Below are 13,626 nucleotides of genomic sequence, written 5' to 3'. Positions count from 1 at the left end.
TGTCGAGGTAGTTGAGGTAATATGTACATGTTGGTAGAGTTATTAAAGTGACTATACATAGATAATAACAGAGTAGCAGCAGCGTTCCAGAGGGGGGGGGGGGGCAATGCAAATAGTCTGGGTCGCCATTTGATTAGCTGTTCAGGAGTCTTATTGCTTGGGGGGTAGAAGCTCTTTTAGAAGCCTTTTGGACCTAGACTTGGCTCTCCGGTACCGCTTGCCGTGCGTTAGCAGAGGGAACAGTCTATGACTAGGGTGGCTGGAGTCTTTGACAATTTTTAGGGCCTTCCTCTGACACCGCCTGGTATAGAGGTCCTGGATGGCAGGAAGCTTGGCCCCAGTGATGTACTGGGTTGTACACACTACCCTCTGTAGTGCCTTGTGGCCGAGCAGTTGCCATACCAGGCAGTGATGAGCTTTGAGGGCACTATGGTGTTGAACGCTGAGCTGCAGTCAACAGACAGCATTCTCACATATGCGTTCCTTTTGTCCAGGTGAAACAGGGCAGTGTGAGTTGCATCATCTGTGTATCTGTTGTTGTGGTATGCAAATTGGAGTGGGTCTAGAGTGTCCAGGATAATGGTGTTGATGTGAGCCATGACCAGCCTTTCTAAGCACTTCATGGCTACAGAGGTGAGTGCTACGGGGTGGTAGTCATTTAGGCAGGTTACCTTCGCTTTCATGGGCACAGGGACTATGGTCAGTCACTATGAGAGTATTTATATCTAACCCAATTGGTCCTGCAGGCTGTCAGTCACTATGAGAGTATTTATATCTAACCCAATTGGTCCTGCAGGCTGTCCGTCACAATGAGAGTATTTATATCTAACCTGATTGGTCCTGCAGGCTGTCCGTCACTATGAGAGTATTTATATCTAACCCAATTGGTCCTGCAGGCTGTCCGTCACTATGAGAGCGCAGTGAAGCTGGGCGGTCATGACTCTCTGGTGGTGGACCTGGTAGAGCTGCTACTGAAGCTGCGTCACTATGGCAAGGCCCAGAGGACTCTGATGACCGCTCTGCACTGTGATGATGGTACACTGACCGTCTCCAGCCTGAGGAGAAACGTACAGTACTTTCTGCTGCTAGCCAGAGCACACTATGCTGACCAGGGATCAGTCCAGGACACACTAGAGAAGGTAAGGCTTACAGTTACTCTGGAGAAGGTTAGGGTTGGAGTTAGGGTTACTGTGGAGAAGGTCAGGGTTAGAGTTGGGGTTACTATGGAGAAGGTCAGGGTTAGAGTTAGGGTTACTGTGGAGAAGGTCAGGGTTAGAGTTACTACGGAGAAGGCCCAGGTTAGGGTTACTCTGGAGAAGGTCAGGGTTGGAGTTAGGGTTACTGTGGAGAAGGGCAGGGTTAGAGTTGGGGTTACTATGGAGAAGGTCAGGGTTAGAGTTAGGGTTACTGTGGAGAAGGTCAGGGTTAGAGTTACTACGGAGAAGGTCAGGGTTAGAGTTAGGGTTACACTGGAGAAGGTCAGGTTTAGAGTTAGGGTTAATCTGGAGAAGGCCCAGGTTAGGGTTACACTGGAGAAGGTCAGGGTTAGAGTTAGGGTTAATCTGGAGAAGGCCCGGGTTAGGGTTACTATGGAGAAGGTTAGAGTTAGGGTTACTCTGGAGAAGGTCAGGTTTAGAGTTAGGGTTAATCTGGAGAAGGTCAGGGTTAGAGTTGGGGTTAATCTGGAGAAGGCCCAGGTTAGGGTTACTCTGGAGAAAGTCTGGGTTAGATTTGGGGTTAATCTGGAGAAGGCCCAGGTTAGGGTTACTCTGGAGAAGGTCAGGGTTAGAGTTAGGGTTACTCTGGAGAAGGTCAGGGTTAGAGTTACTACGGAGAAGGTCAGGGTTAGAGTTACTCTGGAGAAGGCCCAGGTTAGGGTTACTATGGAGAAAGTTAGCGTTAAGGTTACTCTGGAGAAGGTTAGGGTTAGGGTTACTATGGAGAAGGTTAGAGTTAGGGTTACTATGGAGAAGGTTAGGGTTACTATGGAGAAGGTTAGAGTTAGGGTTACTATGGAGAAGGTTAGAGTTACTCTGGAGAAGGTCAGGGTTAGATTTAGGGTTACTATGGAGAAGGTTAGAGTTAGGGTTACTATGGAGAAGGTTAGAGTTAGGGTTACTATGGAGAAGGTTAGAGTTACTCTGGAGAAGGTCAGGGTTAGATTTAGGGTTACTATGGAGAAGGTCAGGGTTAGAGTTAGGGTTACTCTGGAGAAGGTTCACGTTAGGGTTACTCTGGAGAAGGTTGGGGTTAGAGTTAGGGTTACTCTGGAGAAGGTTCACGTTAGGGTTACTCTGGAGAAGGTTGGGTTACTCTGGAGAAGGTCAGGGTTAGAGTTAGGGTTACTATGGAGAAGGTTCACGTTAGGGTTACTCTGGAGAAGGTCAGGGTTAGAGTTAGGGTTACACTGGAGAAGGCCCAGGTTAGGGTTACTCTGGAGAAGGTCAGGGCTGGAGTTAGGGTTACTGTGGAGAAGGTCAGGGTTAGAGTTGGGGTTACTATGGAGAAGGTCCGGGTTAGAGTTACTACGGAGAAGGTTAGGGTTGGAGTTAGGGTTACTGTGGAGAAGGTCAGGGTTAGAGTTGGGGTTACTATGGAGAAGGTCAGAGTTAGAGTTACTACGGAGAAGGTCCGGGTTAGAGTTACTACGGAGAAGGTCAGGGTTAGAGTTAGGGTTACACTGGAGAAGGTCAGGTTTAGAGTTAGGGTTAATCTGGAGAAGGCCCAGGTTAGGGTTACACTGGAGAAGGTCAGGGTTAGAGTTAGGGTTAATCTGGAGAAGGCCCGGGTTAGGGTTACTATGGAGAAGGTCAGGGTTAGAGTTATGGTTACTCTGGAGAAGGTCAGGGTTAGAGTTAGGGTTAATCTGGAGAAGGTCAGGGTTAGAGTTGGGGTTAATCTGGAGAAGGCCCAGGTTAGGGTTACTCTGGAGAAGGTCTGGGTTAGATTTGGGGTTAATCTGGAGAAGGCCCAGGTTAGGGTTACTCTGGAGAAGGTCAGGGTTAGAGTTAGGGTTACTCTGGAGAAGGTCAGGGTTAGAGTTACTACGGAGAAGGTCAGGGTTAGAGTTACTCTGGAGAAGGCCCAGGTTAGGGTTACTATGGAGAAGTTAGCGTTAGGGTTACTCTGGAGAAGGTTAGGGTTAGGGTTACTATGGAGAAGGTTAGAGTTAGGGTTACTATGGAGAAGGTCAGGGTTACTATGGAGAAAGTTAGCGTTAAGGTTACTCTGGAGAAGGTTAGGGTTACTATGGAGAAGGTTAGAGTTAGGGTTACTATGGAGAAGGTTAGAGTTACTCTGGAGAAGGTCAGGGTTAGATTTAGGGTTACTATGGAGAAGGTTAGAGTTAGGGTTACTATGGAGAAGGTTAGAGTTACTCTGGAGAAGGTCAGGGTTAGATTTAGGGTTACTATGGAGAAGGTCAGGGTTAGAGTTAGGGTTACTCTGGAGAAGGTTCACGTTAGGGTTACTCTGGAGAAGGTTGGGGTTAGAGTTAGGGTTACTCTGGAGAAGGTTCACGTTAGGGTTACTCTGGAGAAGGTCAGGGTTAGAGTTAGGGTTACACTGGAGAAGGCCCAGGTTAGGGTTACTCTGGAGAAGGTCAGGGCTGGAGTTAGGGTTACTGTGGAGAAGGTCAGGGTTAGAGTTGGGGTTACTGTGGAGAAGGTCCGGGTTAGAGTTACTACGGAGAAGGTCAGGGTTAGAGTTAGGGTTACTATGGAGAAGGTCAGTGTTGGAGTTAGGGTTACTATGGAGAAGGTCAGGGTTAGAGTTACTACGGAGAAGGTCAGGGTTAGAGTTAGGGTTACACTGGAGAAGGTCAGGTTTAGAGTTAGGGTTAATCTGGAGAAGGCCCAGGTTAGGGTTACACTGGAGAAGGTCAGGGTTAGAGTTAGGGTTAATCTGGAGAAGGTCAGGGTTAGTTAGGGTTAATCTGGAGAAGGTCAGGGTTGGAGTTGGGGTTAATCTGGAGAAGGTCAGGTTAGGTTAGTTAATCTGGAGAAGGTCTGGGTTAGAGTTGGGGTTATTCTGGAGAAGGCCCAGGTTAGGGTTACTCTGGAGAAGGTCTGGGTTAGATTTGGGGTTAATCTGGAGAAGGCCCAGGTTAGGGTTACTCTGGAGAAGGTCAGGGTTAGAGTTACTACGGAGAAGGTCAGGGTTAGAGTTAGGGTTACTCTGGAGAAGGCCCAGGTTAGGGTTACTATGGAGAAGGTCAGGGTTAGAGTTAGGGTTACTATGGAGAAGGCCCAGGTTAGGGTTACTATGGAGAAAGTTAGCGTTAAGGTTACTCTGGAGAAGGTTAGGGTTAGGGTTACTATGGAGAAGGTTAGAGTTAGGGTTACTATGGAGAAGGTCAGGGTTACTATGGAGAAAGTTAGCGTTAAGGTTACTCTGGAGGTCAGGGTTAGGGTTAGGGTTAATATGGAGAAGGTCAGGGTTAGAGTTAGGGTTACTATGGAGAAGGTTAGAGTTAGGGTTACTATGGAGAAGGTTAGAGTTAGGGTTACTATGGAGAAGGTTAGAGTTACTCTGGAGAAGGTCAGGGTTAGAGTTAGGGTTACTATGGAGAAGGTCCACGTTAGGGTTACTATGGAGAAGGTCAGGGTTAGAGTTAGGGTTACTCTGGAGAAGGTTCACGTTAGGGTTACTCTGGAGAAGGTTGGGGTTACTCTGGAGAAGGTCAGGGTTAGAGTTAGGGTTACTATGGAGAAGGTTCACGTTAGGGTTACTCTGGAGAAGGTCAGGGTTAGAGTTAGGGTTACACTGGAGAAGGCCCAGGTTAGGGTTACTCTGGAGAAGGTCCGGGCTGGAGTTAGGGTTACTGTGGAGAAGGTCAGGGTTAGATTCAGGGTTACTATGGAGAAGGTCAGGGTTAGAGTTACTACGGAGAAGGTCAGGGTTAGAGTTAGGGTCACTATGGAGAAGGTCAGTGTTAGAGTTAGGGTTACTATGGAGAAGGTCAGGGTTAGAGTTACTACGGAGAAGATCGGGGTTAGAGTTAGGGTTACACTGGAGAAGGGCAGGGTTAGAGTTAGGGTTACTCTGGAGAAGGTTCACGTTAGGGTTACTCTGGAGAAGGTTGGGGTTACTCTGGAGAAGGTCAGGGTTAGAGTTAGGGTTACTATGGAGAAGGTTCACGTTAGGGTTACTCTGGAGAAGGTCAGGGTTAGAGTTAGGGTTACACTGGAGAAGGCCCAGGTTAGGGTTACTCTGGAGAAGGTCAGGGCTGGAGTTAGGGTTACTGTGGAGAAGGTCAGGGTTAGAGTTGGGGTTACTATGGAGAAGGTCAGGGTTAGAGTTACTACGGAGAAGGTCAGGGTTAGAGTTAGGGTCACTATGGAGAAGGTCAGTGTTAGAGTTAGGGTTACTATGGAGAAGGTCAGGGTTAGAGTTACTACGGAGAAGATCGGGGTTAGAGTTAGGGTTACACTGGAGAAGGGCAGGGTTAGAGTTAGGGTTAATCTGGAGAAGGCCCAGGTTAGGGTTACTATGGAGAAGGTCAGGGTTAGAGTTAGGGTTACTCTGGAGAAGGTCAGGGTTAGAGTTAGGGTTAATCTGGAGAAGGTCAGGGTTAGAGTTGGGGTTAATCTGGAGAAGGCCCAGGTTAGGGTTACTCTGGAGAAGGTCTGGGTTAGAGTTGGGGTTATTCTGGAGAAGGCCCAGGTTAGGGTTACTCTGGAGAAGGTCTGGGTTAGAGTTGGGGTTAATCTGGAGAAGGCCCAGGTTAGGGTTACTCTGGAGAAGGTCAGGGTTAGAGTTGGGGTTACTCTGGAGAAGGTCAGGGTTAGAGTTACTATGGAGAAGGTCAGGGTTAGAGTTACTATGGAGAAGGCCCAGGTTAGGGTTACTATGGAGAAAGTTAGGGTTAGGGTTACTATGGAGAAGGTTAGGTTAGGGTTACTATGGAGAAGGTCAGGGTTACTATGGAGAAAGTTAGCGTTAAGGTTACTCTGGAGAAGGTTAGGGTTAGGGTTACTATGGAGAAGGTTAGAGTTAGAGTTACTCTGGAGAAAGGGTTAGATTTAGGGTTACTATGGAGAAGTTTAGAGTTAGGGTTACTATGGAGAAGTTTAGAGTTAGGGTTACTATGGAGAAGCTTAGAGTTACTCTGGAGAAGGTCAGGGTTAGAGTTAGGGTTACTCTGGAGAAGGTTCACGTTAGGGTTACTCTGGAGAAGGTTCACGTTAGAGTTAGGGTTACTCTGGAGAAGGTTCACGTTAGGGTTACTCTGGAGAAGGTTGGGTTACTCTGGAGAAGGTCAGGGTTAGAGTTAGGGTTACTATGGAGAAGGTTCACGTTAGGGTTACTCTGGAGAAGGTCAGGGTTAGAGTTAGGGTTACACTGGAGAAGGCCCAGGTTAGGGTTACTCTGGAGAAGGTCAGGGCTGGAGTTAGGGTTACTGTGGAGAAGGTCAGGGTTAGAGTTGGGGTTACTATGGAGAAGGTCCGGGTTAGGTCAGGGTTTAGAGTTAGGGTCACTATGGAGAAGGTCAGGGTTAGAGTTAGGGTTACTATGGAGAAGGTCAGGGTTAGAGTTACTACGGAGAAGGTCAGGGTTAGAGTTAGGGTTACACTGGAGAAGGTCAGGTTTAGAGTTAGGGTTAATCTGGAGAAGGCCCAGGTTAGGGTTACACTGGAGAAGGTCAGGGTTAGAGTTAGGGTTAATCTGGAGAAGGCCCAGGTTAGGGTTACTATGGAGAAGGTCAGGGTTAGAGTTAGGGTTACTCTGGAGAAGGTCAGGGTTAGAGTTAGGGTTAATCTGGAGAAGGTCAGGGTTAGAGTTGGGGTTAATCTGGAGAAGGCCCAGGTTAGGGTTACTCTGGAGAAGGTCTGGGTTAGAGTTGGGGTTATTCTGGAGAAGGCCCAGGTTAGGGTTACTCTGGAGAAGGTCTGGGTTAGAGTTGGGGTTAATCTGGAGAAGGCCCAGGTTAGGGTTACTCTGGAGAAGGTCAGGGTTAGAGTTGGGGTTACTCTGGAGAAGGTCAGGGTTAGAGTTACTATGGAGAAGGTCAGGGTTAGATTTAGGGTTACTATGGAGAAGGCCCAGGTTAGGGTTACTATGGAGAAAGTTAGGGTTAGGGTTACTATGGAGAAGGTTAGAGTTAGGGTTACTATGGAGAAGGTCAGGGTTACTATGGAGAAAGTTAGCGTTAAGGTTACTCTGGAGAAGGTTAGGGTTAGGGTTACTATGGAGAAGGTTAAGTTAGGGTTACTGTGGAGAAGGTTTAGGGTTACTATGGAGAAGGTTAGGGTTACTCTGGAGAAGGTCAGGGTTAGAGTTAGGGTTACTATGGAGAAGGTTCAGAGTTACTATGGAGAAGGTCAGGGTTAGAGTTAGGGTTACTCTGGAGAAGGTTCACGTTAGGGTTACTCTGGAGAAGGTTGGGGTTACTCTGGAGAAGGTTCAGGGTTAGAGTTAGGGTTACTATGGAGAAGGTTCACGTTAGGTTACTCTGGAGAAGGTTAGGGTTACTATGGAGAAGGTCAGGGTTAGAGTTGGGGTTACTCTGGAGAAGGTCAGGTTAGGGTTACTATGGAGAAGGTTTAGAGTTAGGGTTACTCTGGAGAAGGTCAGGTTAGGGTTACTATAGAGAAGGTTAGGGCTGGGTTACTCTGGGAGAAGGTCGGGGTTAGAGTTACTTGGGGTTACTATGGAGAAGGTCCTGGTTAGAGTTACTATGGAGAAGGTTAGTGTTAGGGTTACTATGGAGAAGGTTTGCAGGGCTGGAGAGGTTAGGGTTACTGTGGAGAAGGTTAGAGTTGGGGTTACTATGGAGAAGGTTAGGGTTACGGAGAAGGTTAGGGTTACTCTGGAGAAGGATTACTATGGAGAAGGTTGGAGTTAGGGTTATCTGGAGAAGGTTAGGGTTACTCTGGAGAGGGTTAGGGTTACTCTGGAGAAGGTTAGGGTTAGAGTTACTATGGAGAAGGTCAGGGTTAGATTTAGGGGTTACTATGGAGAAGGTTCACGTTAGGGTTACTATGGAGAAGGTTAGCGTTAGGGTTACTATGGAGAAGGTTAGGGTTAGGGTTACTATGGAGAAGGTTAGGGTTACTATGGAGAAGGTTAGCATTAGGGTTACTATGGAGAAGGTTAGTGTTAGGGTTACTCTGGAGAAGGTTAGTGTTAGGGTTACTATGGAGAAGGTTAGTGTTACTATGGAGAAGGTTAGGGTTACTATGGAGAAGGTTAGGGTTACTATGGAGAAGGTTAGCATTAGGGTTACTATGGAGAAGGTTAGTGTTAGGGTTACTCTGGAAGGTTAGTGTTAGGTTACTATGGAGTTTAGTGTTACTATGGAGAAGGTTAGGGTTACTATGGAGAAGGTTAGGGTTACTATGGAGAAGGTTAGCATTAGGGTTACTATGGAGAAGGTCAGGGTTAGAGTTAGGGTTACTCTGGAGAAGGTCAGGGTTAGAGTTAGGGTTAATCTGGAGAAGGTCAGGGTTAGAGTTGGGGTTAATCTGGAGAAGGCCCAGGTTAGGGTTACTCTGGAGAAGGTCTGGGTTAGAGTTGGGGTTATTCTGGAGAAGGCCCAGGTTAGGGTTACTCTGGAGAAGGTCTGGGTTAGAGTTGGGGTTAATCTGGAGAAGGCCCAGGTTAGGGTTACTCTGGAGAAGGTCAGGGTTAGAGTTGGGGTTACTCTGGAGAAGGTCAGGGTTAGAGTTACTATGGAGAAGGTCAGGGTTAGATTTAGGGTTACTATGGAGAAGGCCCAGGTTAGGGTTACTATGGAGAAAGTTAGGGTTAGGGTTACTATGGAGAAGGTTAGAGTTAGGGTTACTATGGAGAAGGTCAGGGTTACTATGGAGAAAGTTAGCGTTAAGGTTACTCTGGAGAAGGTTAGGGTTAGGGTTACTATGGAGAAGGTTAGAGTTAGAGTTACTCTGGAGGTCAGGGTTAGAGTTATGGTTACTATGGAGAAGGTTAGAGTTAGGGTTACTGTGGAGAAGGTTAGAGTTAGGGTTACTATGGAGAAGGTTAGAGTTACTCTGGAGAAGGTCAGGGTTAGAGTTAGGGTTACTATGGAGAAGGTTCACGTTAGGGTTACTATGGAGAAGGTCAGGGTTAGAGTTAGGGTTACTCTGGAGAAGGTTCACGTTAGGGTTACTCTGGAGAAGGTTGGGGTTACTCTGGAGAAGGTCAGGGTTAGAGTTAGGGTTACTATGGAGAAGGTTCACGTTAGGGTTACTCTGGAGAAGGTCAGGGTTAGAGTTAGGGTTACACTGGAGAAGGCCCAGGTTAGGGTTACTCTGGAGAAGGTCCGGGCTGGAGTTAGGGTTACTGTGGAGAAGGTCAGGGTTAGAGTCGGGGTTACTATGGAGAAGGTCAGGGTTAGAGTTAGGTTACTACGGAGAAGGTCAGGGTTAGAGTTAGGGTCACTATGGAGAAGGTCAGGGTTAGAGTTAGGGTTACTATGGAGAAGGTCAGGGTTAGAGTTACTACGGAGAAGATCGGGGTTAGAGTTAGGGTTACACTGGAGAAGGGCAGGGTTAGAGTTAGGGTTAATCTGGAGAAGGCCCAGGTTAGGGTTACACTGGAGAAGGTCAGGGTTAGAGTTAGGGTTAATCTGGAGAAGGCCCAGGTTAGGGTTACTATGGAGAAGGTCAGGGTTAGAGTTAGGGTTACTCTGGAGAAGGTCAGGGTTAGAGTTAGGGTTAATCTGGAGAAGGTCAGGGTTAGAGTTGGGGTTAATCTGGAGAAGGCCCAGGTTAGGGTTACTCTGGAGAAGGTCTGGGTTAGAGTTGGGGTTATTCTGGAGAAGGCCCAGGTTAGGGTTACTCTGGAGAAGGTCTGGGTTAGAGTTGGGGTTAATCTGGAGAAGGCCCAGGTTAGGGTTACTCTGGAGAAGGTCAGGGTTAGAGTTGGGGTTACTCTGGAGAAGGTCAGGGTTAGAGTTACTATGGAGAAGGTCAGGGTTAGATTTAGGGTTACTATGGAGAAGGCCCAGGTTAGGGTTACTATGGAGAAAGTTAGGGTTAGGGTTACTATGGAGAAGGTTAGAGTTAGGGTTACTATGGAGAAGGTCAGGGTTACTATGGAGAAAGTTAGCGTTAAGGTTACTCTGGAGAAGGTTAGGGTTAGGGTTACTATGGAGAAGGTTAGAGTTAGGGTTACTGTGGAGAAGGTTAGAGTTAGGGTTACTATGGAGAAGGTTAGAGTTACTCTGGAGAAGGTCAGGGTTAGAGTTAGGGTTACTATGGAGAAGGTTCACGTTAGGGTTACTATGGAGAAGGTCAGGGTTAGAGTTAGGGTTACTCTGGAGAAGGTTCACGTTAGGGTTACTCTGGAGAAGGTTGGGGTTACTCTGGAGAAGGTCAGGGTTAGAGTTAGGGTTACTATGGAGAAGGTTCACGTTAGGGTTACTCTGGAGAAGGTTAGGGTTACTATGGAGAAGGTTCACGTTAGGGTTACTCTGGAGAAGCTTGGGGTTACTCTGGAGAAGGTCAGGGTTAGGGTTACTATGGAGAAGGTTAGAGTTAGGGTTACTCTTGAGAAGGTCAGGGTTAGGGTTACTATAGAGAAGGTTAGCGTTAGGGTTACTCTGGGGAAGGTCGGGGTTAGGGTTACTATGGAGAAGGTTAGGGTTAGGGTTACTATGGAGAAGGTTAGGGTTACTATGGAGAAGGTTAGTGTTAGGGTTACTATGGAGAAGGTTTGCGTTAGGGTTACTCTGGAGAAGGTTAGGGTTACTATGGAGAAGGTTAGCGTTAGGGTTACTATGGAGAAGGTTAGGGTTACTATGGAGAAGGTTGGGGTTAGGGTTACTCTGGAGAGGGTTAGGATTACTATGGAGAAGGTTAGGGTTATCTGGAGAAGGTTAGGGTTACTCTGGAGAGGGTTAGGGTTACTATGGAGAAAGTTAGGGTTAGGGTTACTATGGAGAAGGTTAGGGTTACTATGGAGAAGGTTAGCATTAGGGTTACTATGGAGAAGGTTAGGGTTAGGGTTATCTGGAGAAGGTTAGGGTTACTCTGGAGAGGGTTAGGGTTACTATGGAGAAAGTTAGGGTTAGGGTTACTATGGAGAAGGTTAGGGTTACTATGGAGAAGGTTAGCATTAGGGTTACTATGGAGAAGGTTAGCGTTAGGGTTACTCTGGAGAAGGTTAGGGTTACTATGGAGAAGGTTAGCGTTAGGGTTACTATGGAGAAGGTTAGGGTTAGGGTTACTATGGAGAAGGTTAGGGTTACTATGGAGAAGGTTAGCATTAGGGTTACTATGGAGAAGGTTAGTGTTAGGGTTACTCTGGAGAAGGTTAGTGTTAGGGTTACTATGGAGAAGGTTAGTGTTAGGGTTATCTGGAGAAGGTTAGGGTTACTATGGAGAAGGTTAGGGTTACTATGGAGAAGGTTAGGGTTACTATGGAGAAGGTTAGCATTAGGGTTACTATGGAGAAGGTTAGTGTTAGGGTTACTCTGGAGAAGGTTAGCGTTAGGGTTATCTGGAGAAGGTTGGACTCACTACGCTGATCAGTCCAGGACCTCTTGGAGAAGGTCTTAGAACAATGACATGTTGATACAGTCATTTTCCACTTGTGTTAATGTTGTCAGTAACAAACAGTACAGTAACTAGTATCTCTCAGTGTGACTGTAGCCAGTGTGTGACGGTGTGACAAAGTGCTATGTGGTGATCCGTTTTCACTAATGGTACCTCGTGTGAGGAGCACTTCCTTTACAAATGGGCTGTGTTCCACGGTGTCTGTCTCTCCCAGGCCCACAGTGTCCAGGTGAGTGTCCTGAAGCAGTGTCAGGCAGAGCGCCCAGAGCTGCTGGAGCAGGAGAGAACCGTGCTGTGTTCCATCTGTTGTCAGCTGGCCAGACACTACCGTAGCAGGACCGCTGTAGACAGGACCAAGTATTACTACAACCAGGCTATAGTAGCCATCGGGAGAACAGACAACAAGGTTAATATTACTACAACCAGGCTATAGTAGCCATCAGGAGAACAGACAAGGTTAGTATTACTACAACCAGGCTATAGTAGCCATCAGGAGAACAGACAAGGTTAATATTACTACAACCAGGCTATAGTAGCCATCAGGAGAACAGACAACAAGGTTAATATTACTACAACCAGGCTATAGTAGCAATCAGGGGAACAGACAACAAGGTTACTATTACTACAACCAGGCTATAGTAGCCATCAGGAGAACAGACAACAAGGTTAATATTACTACAACCAGGCTATAGTAGCCATCAGGAGAACAGACAAGGTTAATATTACTACAACCAGGCTATAGTAGCCATCAGGAGAACAGACAAGGTTTGTATTACTACAACCAGGCTATAGTAGCCATCAGGAGAACAAACAACAAGGTTAATATTACTACAACCAGGCTATAGTAGCCATCAGGAGAACAGACAGGAGGTGAGGAGTGTGGGCAGTTTGTCTTGTTGTTTTCTCTGTGACTAGAGAACTGATCTAGCATGTGTGTGTGTGTATATATACAGTTGAAGTCTGAAGTTTACATACACCTTAGCCAAATAAATTTAATCTCAGTTTTTCACAATTCCTGACATTTAATCCTAGTAAATATTCCCTGTTTTAGGTCAGTTAGGATCACCATTTTATTTTAAGAATGTGAAGTGTCAGAATAATAGTAGAGAGAATTATTTATTTCAGCTTTTAATTATTTCATTACATTCCCAGTAGGTCAGAAGTTTACAAACACTGAATTAGTATTTGGTAGCATTGCCTTTAAATTGTTTAACTTGGGTCAAACGTTTCGGGTAGCCTTCCACAAGCTTCCCACAATAAGTTGGGTGAATTTTGGCCCATTCCTCCTGACAGAGCTGGTGTGACTGAGTCAGGTTTGTAGGCCTCCTTGCTCACACACGCTTTTTCAGTTCTGCCCACAAATTGTCTATAGGATTGAGGTCAGGGCTTTGTGATGGCCATTCCAATACCTTAACTTTGTTGTCCTTAAGTCATTTTGACACAACTTTGGAAGTATGCTTGGGGTCATTGTCCATTTGGAAGACCCATTTGCAACCAAGCTTTAACTTCCTGACTGTCTTGAGATGTTGCTTCAATATATCCACCTATTTTCCCTCCCTCATGAAGCCATCTATTTTGTGAAGTGCACCAGTCCCTCCTGCAGCAAAGCACCCCCTCAACATGATGCTGCCACCCACATGCTTCACGGTTGGGATGGTGTTCTTCGGCTTGCAAGCCTCCCCCTTTTTCCTCCAAACATAACGATGGTCATTATGGCCAAACACTTCTATTTTTGTTTCATCAGACCAGAGGACATTTCTCCAAAAAGTATGATCTTTGTCCCCATGTGCAGTTGCAAACCGTAGTCTGGCTTTTTTTATGTTGGTTTTGGAGCAGTGGCTTCTTCCTTACGGAGCGGCGTTTCAGGTTATGTCAATATAGGACTAGTTTTACTGTGGATATAGATACTTTTGTACCCGTTTTCTCCAGCATCTTCACAAGGTCCTTTGCTGTTGTTCTGGGATTGATTTGCACTTTTTGCACCAAAGTACGTTCATCTCTAGGAGACAGAACACGTCTCCTTGCTGAGCGGTATGACGGCTGCGTGGTCCCATGGTGTTTATACTTGCGTACTATTGTTTATACAGATGAACGTGGTTCCTTCAGGCATTTGGCAATTGCTCCC

At 46.6% G+C, this 13,626-nt stretch overlaps 1 protein-coding gene across 4 annotated transcripts in view; it reads left to right on the top strand.

Moving 5' to 3' along the window:
- Positions 1 to 13,626, top strand: part of LOC115123702 (tetratricopeptide repeat protein 21B-like) — a 147,804-nt gene that overhangs the window by 82,916 nt on the left and 51,262 nt on the right. For 3 of the 4 annotated variants that reach the window (XM_065019211.1, XM_065019212.1, XM_065019214.1), the window contains exons 18-19: positions 897 to 1,139; positions 11,716 to 11,907. In XM_065019211.1, the coding sequence (XP_064875283.1) occupies positions 897 to 1,139; positions 11,716 to 11,907 (435 nt within the window). The remainder of the gene's footprint in view (positions 1 to 896; positions 1,140 to 11,715; positions 11,908 to 13,626) is intronic. The other variant, XM_065019213.1, reaches the window with a different exon arrangement.

This window comes from Oncorhynchus nerka, linkage group LG6 (assembly GCF_034236695.1).
Source record: "Oncorhynchus nerka isolate Pitt River linkage group LG6, Oner_Uvic_2.0, whole genome shotgun sequence".
Lineage (NCBI taxonomy): Eukaryota > Metazoa > Chordata > Actinopteri > Salmoniformes > Salmonidae > Oncorhynchus > Oncorhynchus nerka.
This window is presented reverse-complemented; position numbering and strand designations above follow the sequence as displayed.